General features: G+C 49.9%; 1 protein-coding gene across 4 annotated transcripts in view; it reads left to right on the top strand.

The window, feature by feature from the left end:
- The first annotated feature begins 601 nt into the window (after positions 1 to 601).
- The window catches only part of CNKSR3 (CNKSR family member 3), a 76,677-nt gene continuing 54,868 nt past the window's right edge, over positions 602 to 22,410 (top strand). For 2 of the 4 annotated variants that reach the window (XM_054722231.1, XM_054722232.1), the window contains exon 1: positions 602 to 1,220. In XM_054722231.1, coding sequence (XP_054578206.1) covers positions 1,169 to 1,220 — 52 coding nt within the window. In that variant the 5' untranslated portion in view covers positions 602 to 1,168. The remainder of the gene's footprint in view (positions 1,221 to 22,410) is intronic. The other 2 variants (XM_054722229.1, XM_054722230.1) reach the window with 2 other exon arrangements.

The following is a 22,410-nucleotide window of genomic DNA, read 5'->3' as shown; positions in this document are numbered from 1 at the left end:
TGTGCACATGCTATTTTTTTTTTGGAGGGGGAGAGGGGAATTGGCTGACAACTTCCCTTCTTCATGGATGACTAATCCAAAAGTGCATTAGCTCACCTTGCAAATATGAATATTATAGTACGGCAACATATAACCAGTAACATTCAAAGAGAAGTGAGTTGAACTGGCCACCACGTTATCCAAAATACAAAGTAAAATAATTTTACCGTAAGACATTTACAACAAGGAAGGCCTCATTGCGGAGCAATAGCGATACAAAGCATTTACAATGAAAGGGACGTGCAGATCCTCCTTCTGTTTGTTTGTTTGGAGTGCGTCGTGGCTTCCACCGAGGCAGCCCCACAGCACAGCGCCTCCCCCGAGCCAGCGGGCTCTTCGGGGTGCACGCGCGTCTGCCGCCCGCCCCCTGAAAAGGAAAGTTCGGCCGGGACGCCCGGGGTGTGCGCGCCGGGCTCGGAGAGGGAAAGTAACCCGAGTCGCCCGTTTCGGGCGGACCCACCCCCGCCCCCGAGTTTCGCTGGGCCGGGCCCCGCCTCCTCTTTTATTCCTGGAGCTGCGACCGGAGCTGCAACTTTGTAACCCGAGCGCCGGCTCCGCTCGCCTCCCAGCCCCGGGGCGGCCGGAGGGAGGCGCGGGAGGGGGACCTGCGGCGGGAAGCTCGCGGCCGCGGCGCACGCGGAGCGGGGCCGGAGAGCACGCCGCGCGGAGGAGGAGCCGGAGCGGGAGCCGGAGCCGGAGCGGGAGCCGAGCCGAGCGCGCGGCCCGGGAACCGCGGGCAGGAACCCCGGCCGTGGGCGCAGAGGGTCGGCGGGGGGCAGCCGGCCGGGAGGGCCCCGCGCCGAGGAGAGGACAGGGGGCCTGGGGTCGCCGTCCCGCGTCCCCGCAGCGGCGAGTGCCCGGGAGCAGCAGCTGTCTGGCTCGGGCGGCGGCGGCGGAGCGGCTGGACGGTGGCAGCTTGAGCGGCAGCCGCGGTGGGTCCCGGGGCCGGGAGAGGGCCGCGCCGGCCGGCGGAGCCGCGCTGGGATGACCCGCTGACCGCGGCCATGCAGCCTTGACGGGGCGCAGGGACACGGCGGGGCGCGCCCTCCTGGTGGGACAGCGGGACCGCGGACGCGGGCAGCAGGACTTCACCGCCGACTCCGGCCCCGCGGGGAGCGAGACTCTGACCATGGAACCCGTGACCAAGTGGAGCCCCAAACAAGTGGTGGACTGGACGAGAGGTGAGCGGGCGGGGGAGGGGGGGGGGCCCGGGGTCTCCAGCCACGGGGATGGGCCGGGCGGGGAGCCGGCGTCGGGGGTGCGCAGCCCTTCTTGCCAGCGAGATGCGTGGGGAGCGCCGCGCGGTGACGATGCGAACTTCTTTCTCCAGGGGGGCCCGTGCGCCCCTAGCTCTTGCGTGGGGGTTACGGTCGTGGCGAGCCGAGGGGAGCCCTCGCTTTAAACCAGGGAGGAGGGATGGCCTTTTCCTGGAGGGTGAGCGTGGGGGCGCCCTCGCTGCCCTGCCTGGATGCGGTGCCCCGTCCCGGAGCGCGAGGCACAAGGCGCCTTTGTGTGGGTGACCCCCCCCCCCCACCCGCACCTCGTCCCCGCCGCTGCCGGGCGGGCGCAGGCCTGGCGGGCGGCGGGACAGGCGGCGGGAGCTCCGCCGCTGCAGCCTCTGTTTTTGTTGGAGGAGCGAGGGCGGCGCAGGAGCCAACACCGGGGCTCCCGCGCCGCCGAGAAACCCGGAGCCAGACTCCCCGGGACGCGGTAACTTTTGCCCCGGGTGCAGGCGCCGGGACCCCGGGGGCGCTGCGTGTTCGGGCCACCGTGAAGCCCTGGGAAGAAGAAATGGGTGGGAGCCAGCACCCCACTTACGCTGTGTTGGGGAGGAGGGGCAGAGGTGGGATGGGGAGGCGACGGGGGATGGAACAGGGGAGAAGCCTGTACTCTGAGCTGTCGCGCGTACTTTTTTGACTTTCCCAAGATTTCGAGGAAAAGGGGGTAGAGGTGTCTCAGGCCTCTGTACTCTCCCAAGAGAACAAGCTCAACCAGTGTTTTCGTGGGTCCCTTACGGCTCTCCTCCGTCCCTGTTACCCCCCCTCCCCGTCCCCCCCCAGCTCAGCATCTCTGTTTCAAGCCACTGCTTTTTTTCCTCTCTCCTACCTGCTCTTCCAGGCCAGGAATGAGGTCCTTTCCCCATACTAATAACTGCAAGTGTGTAGCGCTTTGCAGTTTGCTAAGAGCCCTAGACTCTCTGCTGTTGCCCTTGGCATGTCAGTCAGCCTGTGAGGTGGTCACCTGGTCAGAGGAGGTCACCTTTCCGACCGCCTCACCGAGGCTGGGGCGTCCGGAACAGCTTGTGCGCATCCCTTTCCTCCGGCCCGCGGTGAAGGGTGGATGGAGACCACGTGGGGTGGGATGTCTGGGAGGTGTCCGTGGGGGTGTCTGCCCGTTTCCTGCTCCTGTGGGAAAGGGGAGGGACACACTCTCCCCTGAGAAGAGGTTTGTCCAGCGGCCCAAAACACCTGGGCTCTTACTTAAGAACAAAGACGAAAACAGCCAATACTTGTACTTTGGGTAAAAAGTAAGTAGCAGTTGTCCGTGCTGGGTACCAACCATTAGTTAAGAATACCCAGAGCCTGTTGTGCATTGGGGTTTGTTCCCCATCCAGCCACCTGCCCAGACTGAGTTGGCCGATCTCTTTTACCTGTAAGTCTGCCCTAGAGGCCGCCTAGGAAACGGATGATTTTGGCAGCCTTTGGATCTGAGCGCTGTTCTATCCAGTATGGCAGCCGGTAGCCACACGGGGCTGTTGAGCCCTTGACATGCGGCTGGTCCGAGTTGTGACATTCTGTAATCGTAAAGAGCACATGGCATGGGCATGTAGACTATCCCCTTGGTCGTTCTGAATAGTTATTACATGTTGAAGGGATAGTACAGTGCTCAGCAAACTCATCAGTCCACAGAGCCAAATATCCACAGGACAACGATTGAAATTTCTTTTGAGAGCCAAGTTTTTTAAACTTAAACTTCTTCTAACGCCACTTCTTCAAAATAGACTCGCCCAGGCCGTGGTATTTTGTGGAAGAGCCACACTCAAGGGGCCAGCGAGCCGCAGTTTGCGGACCACGGGGATAGTATTTTGAAAACATTGGCTTCAATACAAGGCATTCCGGAAACGAACTTCACCTGTTCGTTTTTACCTTCTTAAATGGGGCCCCTAACCGGTTACCCAGGTGGCTCCCGCTTGTGGCTTCCATTCTGCTGCCCAGCACTGCTCCCCGGGAGAGGAAGGGTTACGGCTGACCACGCCGGCTTCCCGGAGCCGCTGCCAGCCTCCTTGATAATGCACAGCCAGAAAAATGCTAGCAGGCAACCAGGAAGATTATGGAGTCAGATCTTCACACCCTCAAGATTGGTCTTGGTTTTTTTTTTTTTTTTTTTTTTGGTTCCTCTTGGGATTGGGAGAGAAGTGTAAATTCACATTGTGTTGTGTTTGTTTAGCATCTGAAAGAAGAGCCTGTTAAAGTGATTTTGGAGTCCAGCTGCCTGGACGTTAGGACTTGGTGGAGATTGCTTTCATCCGGGGGAAAGTTTCCCCGCTGACCTGAGAGCGATTGTGGGTGCCTGGAGCACTGGAGACTGATTAGGTCACATACCTGTGGTTAGCACGTGGCACCTTTATACAGAATGCCTGTGCCCTTTTGGACCCTTAAGCACAACCTTATAGAATGACCTCCAGACTTTCTGGGATAGAATCTCGGAAAGGGAAAAGGAGCGAGTATGTGGCTGACTCTTAGATGGCAAGAGGCTGCATGCTCCCACATTGCGCGGCACATGTCTTGAGTATTTCTCCCGGTAGTGATGTGCAAGTATTGGCTTTTTAATGGACTATTGATGTATGCAAACGCGTTTGCGTATAGGACTATTTTTAGCTGTCTTTGCCAACCTCTCTACCCAACCCCCATTTTATAAATACATGCTACTGATAAGCAGCTCCTCCTGTAGACTTTGCCACTCCCGGTATCGCACGATCCCGTGGCTGCGGCGGTTCTGGGCCCGTAGAAGGCTTTGGATTCAGCAGTATCTAAACCCCGCCGCAGCCTGCGGCCTGCGCTCAGATTGAGGTCGTTAGGCAGGTACGTGCATTAGGAAGAAGGTTGATGTCTGCAGAATGAATCAAGTCGTCTGTTTTTATGATTGTTGTTATTTGTGGTAATCTTAGCCATACTGCCACCAATTTATCATCACAGTATATCCTCACTAAATATTAGGATGTGTCAGGCACAGGTCTGAGCACTGTAAGGATTGGTTCATCTCCTGTGCACAACCACTCGAGCTGGGAACGATGATTTCCACGTTGCAGTTGAGGAGACTGAGGCACAGAAAGGTTAAGGACCTCGGCCGATGTCACGTAGCTGGGGAGTGACAGAGCAGAGCTTGACCCCAGGCGGTTTGGCTTCATGCCACCTTCTCAGGAGGTCTGGCCAGGGGACTCTGGGTCTTCCCCGACTGATGACTAGGCCTTCAGGATTCCCACGATGTGAGGCACTGATACCGTGTGTTAGGAGGAGAGTTGTCCAGTGTGTGTGTGTGTGTGTGTGTCTTATCCATGTATTTTGTATATGTCAGGAAAGCTAGTTGTAAATCAAATTAATTCATAGTTCATGGCACCTTGCCTTTCAAATAGTTCAGTAAAGTTCTCTTCATCGTAATAATTGGAAAACATTCCCTGAAGCATTATTATGTGTCAGACACTGGGTGAAGTACTTTATTTAGACTTCGTTTAATCCTCAGAAAACCCAGCGAGGTGCTCGAACCGTTATGTGCCCATATTAAAGGCGAGGGAGGGAGGGAGAGAGAGAGAGGGAGAGAGAGAATTTGCTCAGGGCCCCATATTTATACTAGTAAGTGCTGTTGCTCTTATATACCCTCCTCCCTGTCACTTCATCGCATGGCCTGTACCGGGCAGTGGTTTAGTGGTGAGAGTGTGGGCTCTGGAATGAGACTCTGGGTTCGTACCCCAGTTCCACTCCTAACTAAGCTCTCAATACACCACAATTCCTTGTTCTTATTGCTTCCTCTCCGCTTTGCCCGTTAGCCAGGTCTGTCATAAGGTTGAGTCCTGCCATCAGGGGCACCAGTCAATGCCAGGAGGTTTCCCTGCCCTGTGCCCCGCAGAGGACCCAGGCCAGGACTTGCGCCGGTCAGGAAGGGTCTTGGTTAGCTGCGTGATAGATGCCTCTCGCCAATCTCATGAACACGCAAAGCATATTTTCTCAACTTTATTCTTTTTAAAAAATACGTTTTTATTGTTTTTTTATGTTTATTTATTTTTAAATATATTTTTATTGATTTCAGAGAGGAAGGGGAGAGAGAGAGAAACATCAATGATGAGAGAGAATCATTGATGGGCTGCCTTCTGCATACCCCCTACTGGGGATCGAGCCTGCAACCTGGGCATGTGCCCTGACCTGGAATTGAACTGTGTGTGACCTCCTGGTTCACAGGTCAGCGCTCAACCACTAAGCCACGCCGGCCAGGCTGATTTTTTTAGAGCGAGAGGAAGGGAAAGGGAGAGAGAAACATCGATGAGAGCGAAACATGGATTGGCTGCTTCCTGCAAGCCCCCTCCTGAGGGTGGAGCCTGCAACCCGGGCATGTGCCCTGACCAGGAATTGAACCAGTGACCTCTTGGTGAATGGGACGATGCTCATTCCACTGAGCCACACGGGCCAGGGCTCAGCTTTTTTTTCTTATAGTCCCTGGACTTCCAGTGAGCGTAGCATTAGGACCGACTCTCGCTGTTGACAGCGACCCATTGGGCACCTGGTCCATGGCCGGGCACCTGTGTCCCCTGGAGGATTGCTGGAGACGCAGAATCGCAGGCCAGGGCATCAGAGTCTGCATGCTCACCAGATCCCAGTGATCCATGTGCTCGTTGCAGTTCGAGACACACCGCTTCAGCACGCGGCCGAACATGTCTCACATTTCATTGGTGGGTCCTCTGCCTGATCTGACATGGGCTCAACCTCCCTTATTTAAGTTCTCCAGCGATGCTTGACGTGGCCACTAATGAAAGCAAAAGACAGTCTTCGGGTTAGAGAGGGATCACCAGGGAACCACACACACACACACACACACACACACGCACACACACGCACACGCACACGCACTCACGCACATGCACATTCATAAGCACCACCTTGCAACAGCCTCGGGAGATTCTCAGCGACTCCGTGAGATAGTTCCCCTGAGCCTTCTTGCATGTTTCTTGGGATTTGAAGAGTTCTCCTCATCACCTTTTTTTTTTTTTTTTTTTTAAAGACAAGTAGTAAGCAGGGCGTTGCGGAGCGGAGTGGCTGGTGGACACTGAGGTTGGAATTTGTTCTCAGGATCCTGTTGGCCAGTCACATGCTCTGGTCATCTGTCGCTGCATGGTGTACACCACACTTAGCTGGTTCTGGGGGGAGATGTTGTGATGGGGAATGACACTGAATGTCCGTTGGGGAATAAACAACCAGGAAAGTTGGGGTTGTACCGAGCCGGTGTCTCCGTTCTGTGTCCTTGGAGATTGGGAGGCGACCGCTCTGTGCTCGGGCGCCCCCCACGCCTCTCTCCGAGTTCACAGCATTGCGTAGAGCCGTGGGAGCCTCTCCTTCCCGCTCACCTCGTCCGGGTCACTGCCTCCACGTGTGACCCTTCTAGCTCCGGGACATTCATGCTCTCTCTCAGCTTTACTCCTGGCTCTCCTCTGTTTCGGGAGTTTTCATCACGGGGTAGCCATGCTCTAGTCTTTGGTGAAGAAAGCCAGTGTTACTTTGATGACCCTTGCCGAGTTTTCCCGTATTTGTTCCCGGTCAGCTTCTCACAAGCCCCAGCGAAGGCACGTCGCCACTGCAGACGAGGAGACGGAGGCGTTCGGACGTTAAGCCGGGAGCTGGGCCAGACGAGGCTGCTGTCCTGCTGTCCGTCCCGCCTGCTTCCTTGGGCCGAGGTGGCTGCCCTCAGTTCTCCTCTAGGCACCACGGGTGGGGAAGGGGCGGCTGACTTTTGTGTTCCCTGGTGACCCCTTCAGGATTTACACTCCTGGGACGCATGCTTTTTCTTAAGTTTTCTTTTTGACTTATTCTTTTTTTAAAAAAATTCCACAGCGTAGGCAGGGATTTTTAAAAAATTCTCTACATATTTTGGATCTGACCATTTTGCATTTGTGATCCTGCCAGTCACTTGTTTTTATTGGAGTTGGTTGTGTTATATTGTTATAGAATGCAACTCAGTAATGAAATGGATCATTTGACTCCAATTGTTATTTTGAGTGTTCTATTACAATTTTTTTTGTCTGATACAATGAACATTTCTGGTTGGTGGAACCATACACACACACGCACACACACACACGCACACACACACACACGCACGCACGCACGCATGCACATAATACATTTAGCTTTCTTTAGCCACATCTGCAACTTTTATGGCCCCACTTCCCGCTTGCCTTTGATTCTTCACAGCTTCTTCACTTTAACTGCCTTCGGAGAGACTGTCAGGCACTAATAGTGAGCAAAACATAGGCTTTGAAATACAATAGAACTGGATTCAAATTCTCTATCTGGCACTAACTGGTTCGGGAGCTTAGGTAAGTAAATTATCTCCTCCAAGCCTTCCTACTGCTCCTCCTGTAAAGCTGGACTGATAGTAACCGGCTCACAGGGTTTTAGTTAGAATTAAAGAGGTAAATGGGGCCAGCACTTCGCATAACGCAGCGGCATCGGAGTGTCACCTTTCACAGGCTTACTAGAAATGTGTGACAGCTCCATCCTCCTCTCCGTGGGTGTATGGGCAGTAAGGTAAAGCAACTCCATCTTCTGTCTTCTCATTGTTCGATCCTTTCCTTGAGGACCTTGTATGTCTTAGAGCAGGGGTCGGCAGACCACGGCTCGCGAGCCACATGCGGCTCTTTGGCCCCTTTGAGTGTGGCTCTTCCACAAAATACCACGTGCGGGCGCGCACGTACAGTGCGATTGAAACTTCGTGGCCCATGCGCAGAAGTCGGTTTTCGGCTCTCAAAAGAAATTTCCATCGCTGTCGGTTGATATTTGGCTCTGCTGACTCATGAGTTTGCCGACCACTGTCTTAGAGGAAGGTGGGGCCACAGGAAGGTTTGGTGCTGGCTCCCTTGGAAAAGGCTTGAGAGGAACACTTATGTTGACGACGGCTTCCACCCTGGAGTGAAACAAGGGTATCGTTCACTCAGATCATCCCTGAGGTCACACTGAGCCCAGGACCTGTTCCAGGTGCAGGGGTCCAGCTGGTCCCTGCTGTTATGTGGTAGCTGGCAAACAACAGCAACAACACAACAAAGCAGAGGAGCAAGAAAATACCAGCTGTTGACGCACTCAAAGGAGAGCAGAGACGTGAAGGCGAGTGACTGGGACGAGGGAGACTTTTTCGGATGGTGTCATCAGGGACGCCGCTCTGAGAAGGTGGCATGGAGGCATGATGACAGGAAGGAAGCGGCTGTGGCAAAATTAGGGGGGGAAAGCACTGTAGGCAGAAAAGCAGGGAGTGCCGAGGCCCTGAGGTGCGAATGGGCTTGGAGTGGTGGAGGAAGGGAAGTGGGGGGAGTCATGGAGAGTAAGGATGGTGGGTGGGGTGGTGGTAGGGTTGGAGACACACACAGATGGTCCTGTAGAGTCTTATCTTGGTCAGGGCCTTATCGTGTAGGGTCTTATCTTGGTCAGGCCTTTGCAGTTTTCTCTAGTTGTTTTGGAAAGCAGGGGCGTGACTTGAGCTGAGTTGCACTTGGGGGCAGAAATGGATCCGGGAGCCCAGCTGGAAGGCACTGTGGGATTCTGGAGACGGTGGTATCCTGGTGGCTCCAGCATTTGAGAATCCAAGGTTTAGGTACAGATGGTTCATTGATAGCTTCCCATCCCAGCGATTTTTAAAATGATATTTGAAATTGGGAGTGATCGATCGCTGTATAAATATTTTCTTTCCCTGCCAGTGTTAGGAGAGCTCCCTGCGCTCCCCGCATCCCGATTCCTCTCTGGTCTTTTGGAAACCGAGAGCAGCAAATCTGTCTTTTTCGCTTTCACATGCTCTGCTCACGTCCTTGTTCTTTGCTGGCACATTTTGCCGGGAGCTACAGTTTCCGAAGCTGTTTATTCATCTATGAATGGGGTTTTTGTGAAAGTGGACTTAGCCTAGTTTGTTTTCTTTGACATCAAATGGCTGATGGAACAGTTTTTTTAACCTGGGGATCACAAGGGCAAATGCAGTTGTGTTTATTAGAGCAAAACAGTTCCTTAGAATGCAGATCAGTCATCTGGAAAAATAAGAAAGCCTTTTCTATATGAGCACGTAAAAAAAAATGTTGGAATCAAAGGAAGTGGTAGAGAGATCTGATTTTAAATATTTGGCTCCACTGACAGACTGTCTTAATTTATATATATCGATTTCAGAGTGGAAAAGAGAGGGAGAGAGAGAGAGAGAAACATCAATGATGAGAGAAATTCATTGATTGGCTGCCTCCTGTATGCCTCCTACTGGGGATTGGGCCCACAACCCAGGCAGGTACCCTGACCGGGAATTGAACCATGACCCCCTTGTTCATAGGTCAACACTCAACCACTGAGCCATGCCGGCTGGGCAGACGGTCATAATTTTTCTTTAGAAAATAGAGCCACCATACTTTCGGTTGAATAGATGGTATTTTGAGACATTTTCAACAGGTAAGAGTTGAACACATTTTTAAACAATGCACCCTTCGCAGTAGGGGAGGAGGAGGAGGCAGGGACTGAAGGTAGGCAGGCTTGGGAAAACCGGGAAGCTCTCGCCCTGCACCCCTCGTTCCCGCCCCCGCCTTCTGGGTGATGTGTCCCAGAGGAAACCCCCCATGAGTTCTCTATCAGCAAAGGCCCCGATTATCACCATCTGAGTCATGCTTTCCTGAGAGAAACCTTTTTGGTCGAAAGGAAACATTCTATTTCCTATTTTCAGAGATTTGCAGCGGAGGGGAAATCCAGTGCTTTGGGGTTTAGGCGTGGATGTGTGCGTGCCTGCGTGCGCGCGCGTCTGTCTCTCTGTGCTTCCAACTTTAACTTGTGTTCACGGGACCGTCTTTGATGTTCTCAGAGTAATTTTATATTACGTCTTAAGGACTGCCTGGAGTACGATCGTTGCCATAGAGGAAAACTAGTTTCGTGTGGAGGGTGGGCCAGCCTTCCAGTGATGTAACACCTGTTGGAGTTGTCAGCACCGTCTTAACGTGGATTCCAACTGGAGTCTGAAACTAACCAAGAGCAGATGACACGGCGGGGCGCAGCATTGGTGAAAGTGACTGACTACACCGAAGCCTGAAATTGTTTGTAATAAGTGGTTGAAAAAACATACATATTCCTTGCGAGTGAGACGTCTAGAGGCATATGGTATGAAGGGGCTTGGTTACAAGCAGCCCTAGGCCAAGTCGAAGAATCCTCTAAAAAGCTGATTCGTAGAGAAAGACCCCTTTTGGAGGCGGAGAAATTCTTCATTCTTTTTGGGCACTGTCTAATCGGGACACCGAGTGAGCAGCTGTAAGTGCACATACGTTTGTTATACCTGCCTCCTGCTATTTGGCAGCTGAGATGCTCACAAGACCCTTTTCCAGCCATACACGTGGTGCCGCCCAGCATCTTGTCACTGTCGTGCTTGAACTTACTTTTTTAGCATCAGCATCACTGGGGACCTTAGGCATGGAAATTCCCGGGCCCTACCCCAGACCCACAGAATCAGAAACTCTGCTGTCTCCCAAACCCAGGACGCTGTGTTTTACAGCGGTCGCCAACCTTTCGGACCTCATGGGCCACCAGGCAATTCTGGTGCTGGGCAAAATGTATTTACTTATTTATTGTAAAAATATTATCTCTGTTGCTTTCAGAGAGGAAGGAAGAGAGAGAGAGAGAGAGAGAGAGAGAGAGAGAGAGAGAGAGAGAGAGAGAAACATCAATGATGCGACAGAATCATTGATTGGCTGGTTCTAACTGGGGATGGAGCCACAACTCTGGCATGTGCCCTGACTGGGCATCGAACCGTGACCTCCTGGCTCATAGGTCAATGCCGAACCACTGAGCCACACTGGCCAGGCAAAAATGTAGAGCCACTGGTCTATACCACTCATGTGAAGTGTACAAAAGCAAATGGTGTGGGTTACACTGGCCCCCAAATTCCCGTCTACAGTTGGTTTTCAGCTAGTATATAATGACGGGTCAGGAAGAAGTTTTCCGGAGGGGTGGTGGTTGGTTTCAGAGGGTGAGTTACTGCACCTGGGTCTGTAAGTGCCCTTCCATAGAGTGGGCAGGGAAGAGTTAAAGCTGTTACCCTCAGGGGCTCCACCCCAGGCCCTGGGGTCCTTGTTGCTCTGTGAGGGCTCAGCCCCAGGAAAACATGGGGGGAGGAGGGTTTCAGGGCTGTTTAGGTTTTGTGTGGAATTTCCAGACCTAACAGAGGAGCAGAGTGTCAACCCCTCTTCCCCATTCCACTAGGAGAGCGTGGATAATTCTCTGTCACTTAGCACTCAGGTATTGGCTTGGAGCAGTGCAAGCACATACAAAGAGAAGTGCGGGAAAGAAAAAGCAGAAAAGAGAAATACTCAGAGCGGCAAACAGGTTACAGCTCCAAGTAAAACGCTCTCTTGTCTTAGGACATGGACAAAGGGTCAGGGCCGATGGAGTTGGGGAGCTGTCTGCAGTTGACAAAGGCGAAGGGAGTCAGACTAAAATAAAAAGAGATACTTACAGGAGTAAAGGCCGAAGACCAGGAATGGCCCTGAGACTTGCCACAAGAGTTGCAAACTCAGATGCCTACAGGGGCCAGGCAGGCAACGTCAGAAATTGAACTGTGGGGTGTGTGAGACAATAAGGAGTGGTGGGGACTGTGGCAAATACAAAGACACGTTTATTGCTCATTTTCTGCCGACTATGCACCTAAAATCTTTCCTGGTATCTAGGTCTTCTGATTTATGTTTTCAAATAAAGCTGGCAACCTGGATTTTTATGTAACACTTTCCAGTTTTTAGAAAACTGTCCATAGTTTGTTTGTTTGTTTTGCATTGGAAAAACAAAATATATCTGTCGGCCAGTTCTCTCTGTGGACAGCTGTGAACAGATGTTAATTGTCCAAGTGAGAAACATACCTATAAGATGTGAATACAATGAATTATATAGTCGTTCACCGACTATTTAGTAAATCTGTTTATTACTATAATTTCATTTTGCTGCTTACCTAATTCCGTTATTTCTGAAATTGCAATATGTAACTCCATGCAGGTATTGTTGAGCCAGAAATACACATCTACATTGATGAACACAGCAGACCATTGCAAGTTACCCTTCAGTGTGAAAACAGGAATTTTCAGGTGGTCCGGGAACCACAATTTGAGAGCCACTGTGGGGAGTGGGGCGGGGTGAGAGGAGGCTGAAAGACCAGCTCTAGGAGGCATTTGGGGTGGACTCTCGGTGGGAGTTGAAGAGGCCCGAGCTACCGCAGAGGCCTTGAGAAAGAGGAGGGAGGAAGTGCTGCGGGAGGCATGGCGAGGTCTGAATGTGGGAGTGGTGAGAAGGGGCCTCATGTCCAGGTTTTGTGCCCCAGGGCCTTAGCACGGCAGTAGCATTAAAAAATGTGTTGACTTCTGAGAGGAGCTGCTTTGTGGGTTCAAGAGTGGGCACACGATCCCAACCTCAGAAGCCATTCTGGTTGGGAGATGATACATCTTGCATGGTCCCAACATCTTGCCTGGTTTAAACACCTTAAAAAAAACAGCCTTTTTAGAGAGTGCCCTCTCTCATTGCAGCACTAGAATAGTCTCATGTTAATGAAGTGTAAATATCATGCAGTTTCGCACATGAAACGTGTTAAAATAGGATAGTGCTAGCTGACATTCAGGTCCTCACACTTGAGTGTGAAATGATGCAATATACAAGAATATGACACCCAGACACTTGCTTTGTACAGCGCTTTCTAAGCCACAGAACACAAAGCAAACGAGAGGGGATTAGGACAGCCTTTCATGGGGACCGCAGATCAGTGTTATAAATGCACACTGCGTCTTGGAGTCATCGCCGAAGTCTTAGCGGGCTAAGCAGTCTGGCCGCCGTTGCTCTGTGGGTGGGGCAACCGGTCCCTGAGATTAGTGCCTCCTTTGGGTTCCAAAGCAAGTAGAAGGCCTGACCAGACTAGCGCCAAGGATGTGTAGGGCTCTTTAAGGGCCTGACAGGACATTCCATACTTGAGCCATTTAGGTGGAAAAGATTTGTTCTGCCTGGGTCCAAAACCTTGGAAGAATTCCTGGATGCTGTTGATTTACTTTCTTTGTTAAGGTTTATCCGAAATATTTAGAGCGCCATGACATCACATATAAATAATGCCTGGGATAGCCCAGAGGTGGAAGCCAGTTGTTAGCAGGAAAATGGGTGCAAATAGAGATAAACCGATCAACTCTAAATAGAAGTCATCAAAAAGTATCTGCTGAGCACCTGTCACTTGTAATGTCTCTTCCAGGTGCAGTGCACGGAAGGGTCCCTGTGCCTTCTGTCGAGTGGAGTGCACCGACAAGGCCACAGTCACTTAAGCTACAGGGCATCCTCGGAGTGCAGAGGAGGAGTATTGAACTCCGATTTGAACGAGCGCAGCCTGGAGGGCTTCTCGAAGGAAGTGCCATCCACATTGAGACCTGTAGGACGAGCAGGAGATAGTCAGGTGTAGAGTGGGGGAAATAAAATATTTGTCAGAAAACTGGCAGGCAAGGGAGAGCATGGCATTGAGGAGCAACCGAACAAACCTGATTGTGCTAAATCTACCGCGAGGTGAAGTGGACAGAGAGGAGGCCGGAGGAGCGGGGAGTGGGGAGGAGGCCAGAGTGCCTCTCTTTATGGCACATTGCATTGTCCTGGGTTTTAGATTCCCAGTGAACTAGTCACTCGTAAGCAGGGGCACCTCTGAATCTCGAGGAGACGTGTCAGTGAAAGACTCTGCAGAAGTTAACCTGACTTCCTGAGAATTCGCTTCCTTTGATCTGTGAAATGTGACACTGATTGGACTTCCCGCATCAGGAAACATAAAAACTTCATTAAAAAAAGAAGGAACTTCTGAAACATGGACTTGAGTCAAAAAGGAGAAGGGAGTCGGGCTGCCTGGCAGTGGGGGAGGGAGTGGGCAGTGAGGGATGGAGAGGAACAGCCGGGACAGAGGAAGGGAGTGTTACGGGGTGGAGGTCACACCTTGAGCTGTGGGTGTTCCGTGTGTTATCACCTGTAATCTGCAGCCGGTGGCTGATTAATGATTAATCACTGTTTCTAGCTCAGCTAGAATGTTGTCTTTATGTGCCGAGAGCCTTCACTCAGTGGGGTGAGCCAGAGTGGAGCATCGCACGTGTAGAAACGTGTTCGTTAGAAGTGGGCAGAATTATCATGCAAGGAAGTCTCCCCCAGCCCCAACTTCACATGGATGTCCAAGCTTGTAAGACATACTGCCCCCCGCCTTCCCCCCCCCGCCCCTCCTGCATTTGCGCTTTTAGCTTGGTGCAGTTCATACTCAATTCCTGAAAACACGTGGACCTTTTAGACCCAGGCCCAGATGAATCCTACTTGCTCTACCAGCTCCAGAAGCAGCCACGTGGGCATTCGTTTCTGAGGTCCTGAACTCCGAAAGAACACACAGATTATACTTAAAACTAATGGGCTTGATTATGGCCGGATGGAAACCAGCGAAATCCGCACCCCCTCTGCAGGGCGTGGCTGCCCGCTCCCTCCCTCCCTCCCTTGCATTGTTTCCCGCCCGTGGTGGGTGGTGGACGTTGCCACATCATTCCCGGCTTAAACACACACGCAGGCTGGGAAAGCTGCTCTCTTCAACAGTCCACATTACAGCTCCCTGGAATGTGGCATCTAAAATAATGGAACAAGGTGGAATTTTAGTTTTACTCGTTACCATTTAAAAAACCGCCAGTTTTTCTTTCTCCAGGATCCCCGTCCTCCCGCCCCAATGATTTGGGAGTATGTGATCCCTTGGGGGACATTGATAGTGATTACTTTAATCAGTTGAACATCCTTCTCTGTATATTGTAGCAACTTGAAATTCTGTTTTATAATTTCTTTTTGCACCAGTGGGCTTGTTTTCACACCCCGAGGGGGCTTTTATTTACCTTCATCTTTTCTTAAAAAGCACCAGAAGGGATACGGCAAAAATATTGTATTAAGATAGCATGCACATTGGTATCTTTTTTTTTTTTTTTTTTACTATTTTCTGACTTTAAAATTCACTTTAACTTGAGATCAAATGTCAGGGTCCAGTTCTGCTGTAGAGATTCCATCGCCTAAAATAGTGTTCCAATGAGCCAAACAGCAACAGATCATTGTCTGAGACGAGGACACAAGGGAAAAAGAAGCATAAATGCCTATAAGCAATCTTAGGAATTCAGGGAGAAATCTAAGGATCTAAGAAAAATCTATCTTATTAAATGCAATTGTGGGAGACTTCCTGGAAGTGATAAAAGCAGGGAACCCAGTTGTTTACAGTGACTTTAATTGTCATGAGAAGATCTGAAAACAATTTTGTGGGTTAAGGTAGGTAATTATCATCTCTGGAGATAACCATAAAACTATTTTTTTTCTTATAAAAGCAGACTGCATATGGTAGATCTTATGGCTGTAATTGTTGGTTTTATTTGCTTTTTACAAATCTAAAGTTATAATGAAAGTGACATACTGCAATGAGATGTAAGGAACAGAGCTTTTTTTTTAAAAAAAATATTTTTATTGATTTCAGAGAGGAAGGGAGAGGGAGAGAGAGAAACATCAATGATGAGAGAGAATCACCGATCGGCTGCTTCCTGCACGCCCACCACTCGGGATCAAGCCCACAACCTGGGCATGTGCCCTTGACCGGAATCGAACCCAGACCCTTCAGTCCTCAGGCCGATGCTCTGTCCACTGAGCCAAACCGGCCAGGGCCAGAGCTCTTTTTTTGTTGTTCCATGTAGTTAAGTTTTTTTTTATTTTATTTCTTTTTAAAAAGAGCATTTTCATCCCATAGCCAAATGATAGGGTGAGCATTTGCATTTGAGATGGTCTGGCTGGTGTCTGCGTATCTATCTACTCAAATTAGGTTCGGGCTGTGCAATAAAGTAACACTTGATGGGCAGGAAGGTGAAATGGGGCTCTCGGGGGAATGTGTCTGCTTGTAGTTAATTGCCAGGATGGAGGATAACTGTTTTACTCTTAAGGATTTTGCCTGGGAAAAATATGTATTCACGCATTCATACCCCCTCGCCCCCTCTCTTAGTTGTATACTCTGTGTGTGCGGGCCATTTCTCATTCTATTTATTTTTCAGTATATTTTTATTGATTTCAGAGAGGAAGGAAGAGGAAGAGAGACAGAAACATCAATGATTAGAGGGAATCATTAGTTGGCTGTCTTCTGCCAGCCCCACACTTGGGATCAAGCCCACAACCTGGGCATGTGCCCTGACTAGGAATTGAACTGGTGACCTCCTGGTTCATAGGTCGATGCTCAACCACTGAGCCATGCCGGCCGGCCCATTCCTCATTCTAAACATTTGTGGCCACTATACCAGGGGTCCTCAAACTTTTTAAACAGGGGGCCAGTTCACTGTCCCTCAGACCGTTGGAGGGCCGGACTATAGTTTAAAAAAAAAAAACTATGAACAAATTCCTATGCACACTGCACATATCTTATTTTGAAGTAAAAAAACAAAACGGCAAAAACACCCGCATGTGGCCCGCGGGCCATAGTTTGAGGACGCCTGGTCTACACGGTGGTTAAGACCAGGGTTGGTTGCCTAAGTTTGGATTCTTCGTCATCTTTATAGATGTGTGATGTTGGCCAATATGTGTGCATTGTTTAGCCAACTAGCTTATTTTCAAACTTGGGGCCATCCTAGTACTAAACCTTCAGGGTTTATGTTGAGGATGAAGTGAGAGAATACTGGTGAAATATTTACCACAATACATGTCAGTGCTCAATAAAACTCTAACTATTGTTTTGTTGCATAGACTGTGGGGATATCATGGGTGAGAAAATTCACATTTCCAACAGAATCGTTTCAGATTAAACGAAGATACCCTGCCCTTTACAATTGGTAAATTACAAGTTGGTGAGAAGAACGGTCAAGAGACTATTGGGTCACATCCCCTTTGGGGAGTATGCTGATATCAGGTGACTTTGAAAAGAGATGCCAGTTCCATCTCCTAAGCTTCAAGATGCGGATGATTTCTTAACCCTTTGCACTCGCTTGCTTTTTTCTCGATTCCTTTATTCTAATGCTAACCACGTCGAGTCACACTCGACATCCGAGTGCAAAAGGTTAAACCTCTCTCCCTGGTTATGCCCCTAAGGTAGTGCTCGGATTCCTGACAGATGCTGGTAGTGATCTGTAGAGTAAAGTCAAGGGGAAGGTTGTCACCAACTCAGGCTCTTCAAGTTCACATTTCTTGCTTTATCACGATTAATGTTCCACGACTTACTACACTTCCTGCCTCACTGTGGCTGTTGATAACTGGTGAGTGTGGCCGTCGTCCTTGGGTGTGTCCACGGTGTAGTACATATTCCACTGACTAAGAGTCCTCTGTCATCACCTGGCCCGCAGCCCCACACGGAAGGCGCTCCTCCTCGCCAAGCCCAATTAAGGAAACCCGCCCGGTTTCTTCTTGGAGCCAAGAAGTTCTTTCGTAAGACCTGCTTCTGTGCGGACTGTGGGAATAGCGCTCAGAACGGGGATTATTTCTGTGCTTCAGTTACCCAGAGTGGCTTCCCTCAATTTCAAAATCTCGGAATGTCGCAAACTTCCCGAAGGACTTTTAGGTGACAGGTGCAGAGGGGAGAAAGAAGGATCCCCGCACGTCTTGAGGAGGCACCTGTGCAGGCGGGCACCTGGAGGGATGTGAAACCTGCCGTCAGTGCTCACGGTGGACCTGGGTTAGGAGCAAGACTCACACCTGCTGTTTGCTTTGGGAGGAGTAGGGAGTTAAAGAAAAAGCTTCAGGGTTTACCTGATCTGCTTTTCTATAGACGGAATAGACTGTGAGGCACCCTGGCACCGCTGACAGAGGTTTGGGGACGTTCGTGTACCTCAGTCCGTGTGTGCCTGCTTCCTGAACAGGATTGCAGCAATGACTGGTACAGAGAAGTTGACTTAAAACCGGGTAAATCTGTATTAGCCAAAGAACACCATTTCCCCTTTGAGAAACTTTCTTTCAGATCAGTGATTTTCAACCTTTCGCATCTCATGGCGCACGTAAACTCATTTCTAAAATTTTGCAGGACACCAAAAAAAATGTAGGTTTTGTAGATCTGACAAACAGAAAGGTCTAATTTGGGTTCATTCACACTGGATGATTATTGTTGTGTTGGCTGTTGTCATTCTTTTATTTGACAACCTAAAGGGAAAGAGGTCAGTGCCCCTGACTAAATAACTAAATAGTCAGGTAGTGCTTTTATTTTATCTTCACCCAAAGGAAATGTTTATTGATTTTAGAGAGAGAGGAAGGGAAAGAGAGAGAGAGAGAAACATGGATCATTTGCCTCTGGTATGTGGCCTGACCAGGGATGTAACCCAAAACTTAGGTATATGCCCTGACTAGGAATTGAACCAGCAACCTTTTGGTGTATAGGACGATGCTCCAACTAACTGCGCCACCCGGCCAGGGTACACTGCATGTTTTAAAAATTCCTGCGGCACAACCATACACTGTGACACACCGGTTGAAAATCGATGTTCTAGGTCAACTTCCAACTTAATGTATTTGCCTAATTGTTTTATGTTTATGTCTTACCTTAAAAAATATATATTTGTAAGATATCTATACCTTCCCCTCAACAATATTATAGCTTTAGAACTCCGTGTAGATCCGTAATGAATGGTTTAATGCACAGTAATTTTAGATGCTATTAATTTCCAAACTTGTACACAGAATTTAAAAGCTGCAAAAATCCATGGAAACTTCCATAAAAGAGAGTTAATATCCAAGCTAACTGGCAGTTCCGTCTTCCGTGGAACTGGCCATTGAGCTTTCTAAGAAAGTGGGGCTGATGAGTCAGGCTGACCCCCCTGCAGGGCCTGAAACAGCCAGGCCAGGGGCAGCCGCCAGCCTTGTCCTGGGTGGCTGATTTACGGTCTGTCTGCAAGCCTGGGAGACCCTGGGTTTGCTCTCCATGTCCTTGGCTGCTTAAATTTGCAACAGAGGCCTTTGCCTCCATTAAGATAACAGCAGTTTATTTTCATTTTCATATTTTTCCTCATTTTATTTGGGGGGAGGTATAGGGGGAAATCATGTCAGGTTTGAGGTCAGGGAGACCAGGAGGATCCTTATAGTGAAGAACTATTAGGTCTTCGGCGGTGCCAAGGTGCTAATCCTGTGTTTTTAGATCAGTGATTTCAGATCTGACAAACAGGGTGGTGTTCGGATGCCTGACAGGTGGAAGGAATGTGAACCGGAAGATGGCCTGTGTATTAAGAAAATGGGGATATTTCTTGTCCTCTCCTGGGACTGTGGTTCCAGCACTGTGAGTTCCATGATTTTTTCCTCACTAAGTAGAACTTTAAGAGTTGGTGATAACCCTAGATCCATGGTCGGCAAACTGCGGCTCTCGAGCCACATGCGGCTCTTTGGCCCCTTGAGTGTGGCTCTTCCACAAAATACCACGGCCTGGGCGAGTCTATTTTGAAGAAGTGGCGTTAGAAGAAGTTTAAGTTTAAAAAATTTGGCTCTCAAAAGAAATTTCAATCGTCGTGCTGTTGATATTTGGCTCTGTTGACTAATGAGTTTGCCGACCACTGCCCTAGATCATAAAGTCCCAGTACGTGTGCTTTTGCATGAATAAATTGTTCCATTTTATAAAGAAATTGGCCCAGAGATTCTCATGGCTGAGACGTAGTGGCAGGAGCTAGACTGGAACTGAATTCGCCAGACTCCCAGTTCCAAATGATTCTGATCATCCTATTTTCCCAACCTCACCCTAATGGCCCCCACCCCCAGATCCTATATAATTTACGGCCTTGTAGGTCTCACCCACCAGCAGTAGCCTGGGCACCCAGATCCATAATTCTGTTAACTGTGGATGTACTAGACGCGGTGTCGGCTTTTGCGGTCTGGTGATCAGGAGCTCTCAGTCTGGCGGGGAGATGCCAACATGAATTATTGCACAATGGGGTGTGGCACATTCCTAAGGGACATGTCTGCAGGTCCAGGAGGTGTTCAGAGGAGCACGGAAAGTGTGTGTGTGTGTGTGTGTGTGTGTGTGTGTGTGTGTGTGGCGTGTAGCTTTGCTTAGGGTCAGTTGTGTGAGGATGGTTTTATTTCTTTATTGATTTCAGAGAGGAAAGGAGAAGGAGAGAGAGATAGAAACATCAATGATGAGAGAGAATCATTGATTGGCTGCCTCTTGCATGTCCCCTACTGGGGATCAAACCTGCAACCCAGGCATGTGCCCTTGACCAGAATCGAACCCGGGACCCCTCAGTCCGCAGGCTGACGCTCTATCCACTGAGCCAAGCCGGCCAGGGCTGTGAGGATGGTTTTAAAGGATAAAGAACTGGGTTGAGGGTGGGGCCTTCTCGGTGAAGAGATTTAGGAAACCCAGCAGTCCACTGGCAGGGCTGGAGGGGAGGTTGGTAACGGGATCACGGCCAGTGGCAGACATCACTAGGTTGGATTCACGTTGTCCCCCCTCCCCGCCTTCCTCAGGTGGAAAGAGGCTCCGAAAGTTCACCCGCAATCCCCTCTGTTCTTGCTGCGCTGCTGTGAGAAGTCTTGGCCTGTGAGGGCTGGCGTCAGGATGAGGGTGTGTGTCAGGTGCCCGGAGGCTCCGTGGCTGAGATGGGATCGGAGAAGGAGGTTCAGGAACCGTGCTTTGCCTGGAGCTCAGACATCTAGAGGCAGAGGTCCTGTCGGGAGCCTTCCTGCCCCCTCAGGAGGCTGTTGGGGTGAAGGTGTGGATGCAGGTTTGCAGGTTCGGCTTCCGGAACCAGACAGCACTTCCGTTCAGTGTTCTCGGCCTTGGAGGAAGCAGATAAGGAATGACAGGAAGCAGCTGCCACTCACGTGGCCGGCAGAAATGCAGCCTCATGGAGCAGCTTGCTCATCTCAGGAATATTAATGGAAAGTCCTCGCTGATTAAATCTGTGGGGGCCCTGGACTGTGATTTGTTTTCACGTATTTACCCCTTTCTCCATTGCCTTTCTGTTGCCTGCCGATGTTACTTTTATTTGTTCAGTAATACAGAATTTACTTTTAAAAATATTGAGCCATTGTAACTCTAAATAATTAAAAAAAAAAAAAAATCTAATGTTCCCCTCCCTGGTGAACCCTCCTCCTTTTTCAGAGTTGGGTGTGAGCACCTAACAGAACCCTTCCTAGGCATTTGCATAAATGTTTATACACATTCATGTTTAATTATTTCCATTTATATAAATGGACTCGGGCATAGTTTGAACCTGATCCATAGTTCTTTTTTTTTTTTTACATTTAATGCCGTCTTAAAGATCTTTCCACCTCACTCCATTTAGTTACACCTCGAGCATTTTAGAAGTGATTTTTAGACAATCAAACTTAATGAACTTTATCAGTAATTTAGGAGTGGTTGGATGAATCCGAGCACCTTTCAGAACAGGAACGGGTCCCGGCCTGCCCCCATCGGTGCTGAGCGCAGACGGGGGCTGCTTTATGGCAGGCTGGCGGGCCCCTGGCAGAACAGCTCGGGTCAGCCTGACGAGAGAGGACTGATCTCTTGCTCGGAGAGTTTATTACTCAGTTCTGCTTCGGCAAATATTTAGCCTTTTCTTATGCCAGGATCATATCAGAGTGAGAGGTGGCCCGATAGACAGTCATGAGAACTCTGACTACGAAACAGGCAGAATGTGGGACTTGTCTCTTTCTCCAAAGCTTGCTTGGTAATTTTGCAAAGCCTAAGAGAGATGGATCAGTTTTTGACCCAAAGGAATTTTTATGCTGGGAAGTGGGACCCAGAATTGATAAGGGAAACCCTTTGGAAGAGGAAATGGGCCAGGTCAGTGCTTTGATGATTTCTATGGCTGCTTTTGGTAAAATTTGACGGCAACTTGGTAAAATTGCCTTGTGCATTTGAGTTTGCCAGACCCCATAGCCCATGGGCTTTGGGGGCGGCTCCCCGAAGGGCAATAGCAATTGTCCCAGGAGCAGCGGTCGCTGCTGGAATGCTGTCATCATGACCTCAGTGCTTGTTGTTCAGACAAAGGGGGAAGGGGCCTTCACGGCTTGACAGTTTGCCAGCCACCTGCCGCCATTCTTTTTCTTCAGTGCTCTCAGAGCCACCAGAGCCTGGTCTTCATTCGCTTTTAAAAATAACACAGGATGGCTCAGTGGTTGAGTGTCGACCTATGAACCAGGAGGT

Source organism: Eptesicus fuscus, chromosome 10 (genome assembly GCF_027574615.1).
Source record: "Eptesicus fuscus isolate TK198812 chromosome 10, DD_ASM_mEF_20220401, whole genome shotgun sequence".
Classification (NCBI taxonomy): domain Eukaryota; kingdom Metazoa; phylum Chordata; class Mammalia; order Chiroptera; family Vespertilionidae; genus Eptesicus; species Eptesicus fuscus.
This window is presented reverse-complemented; position numbering and strand designations above follow the sequence as displayed.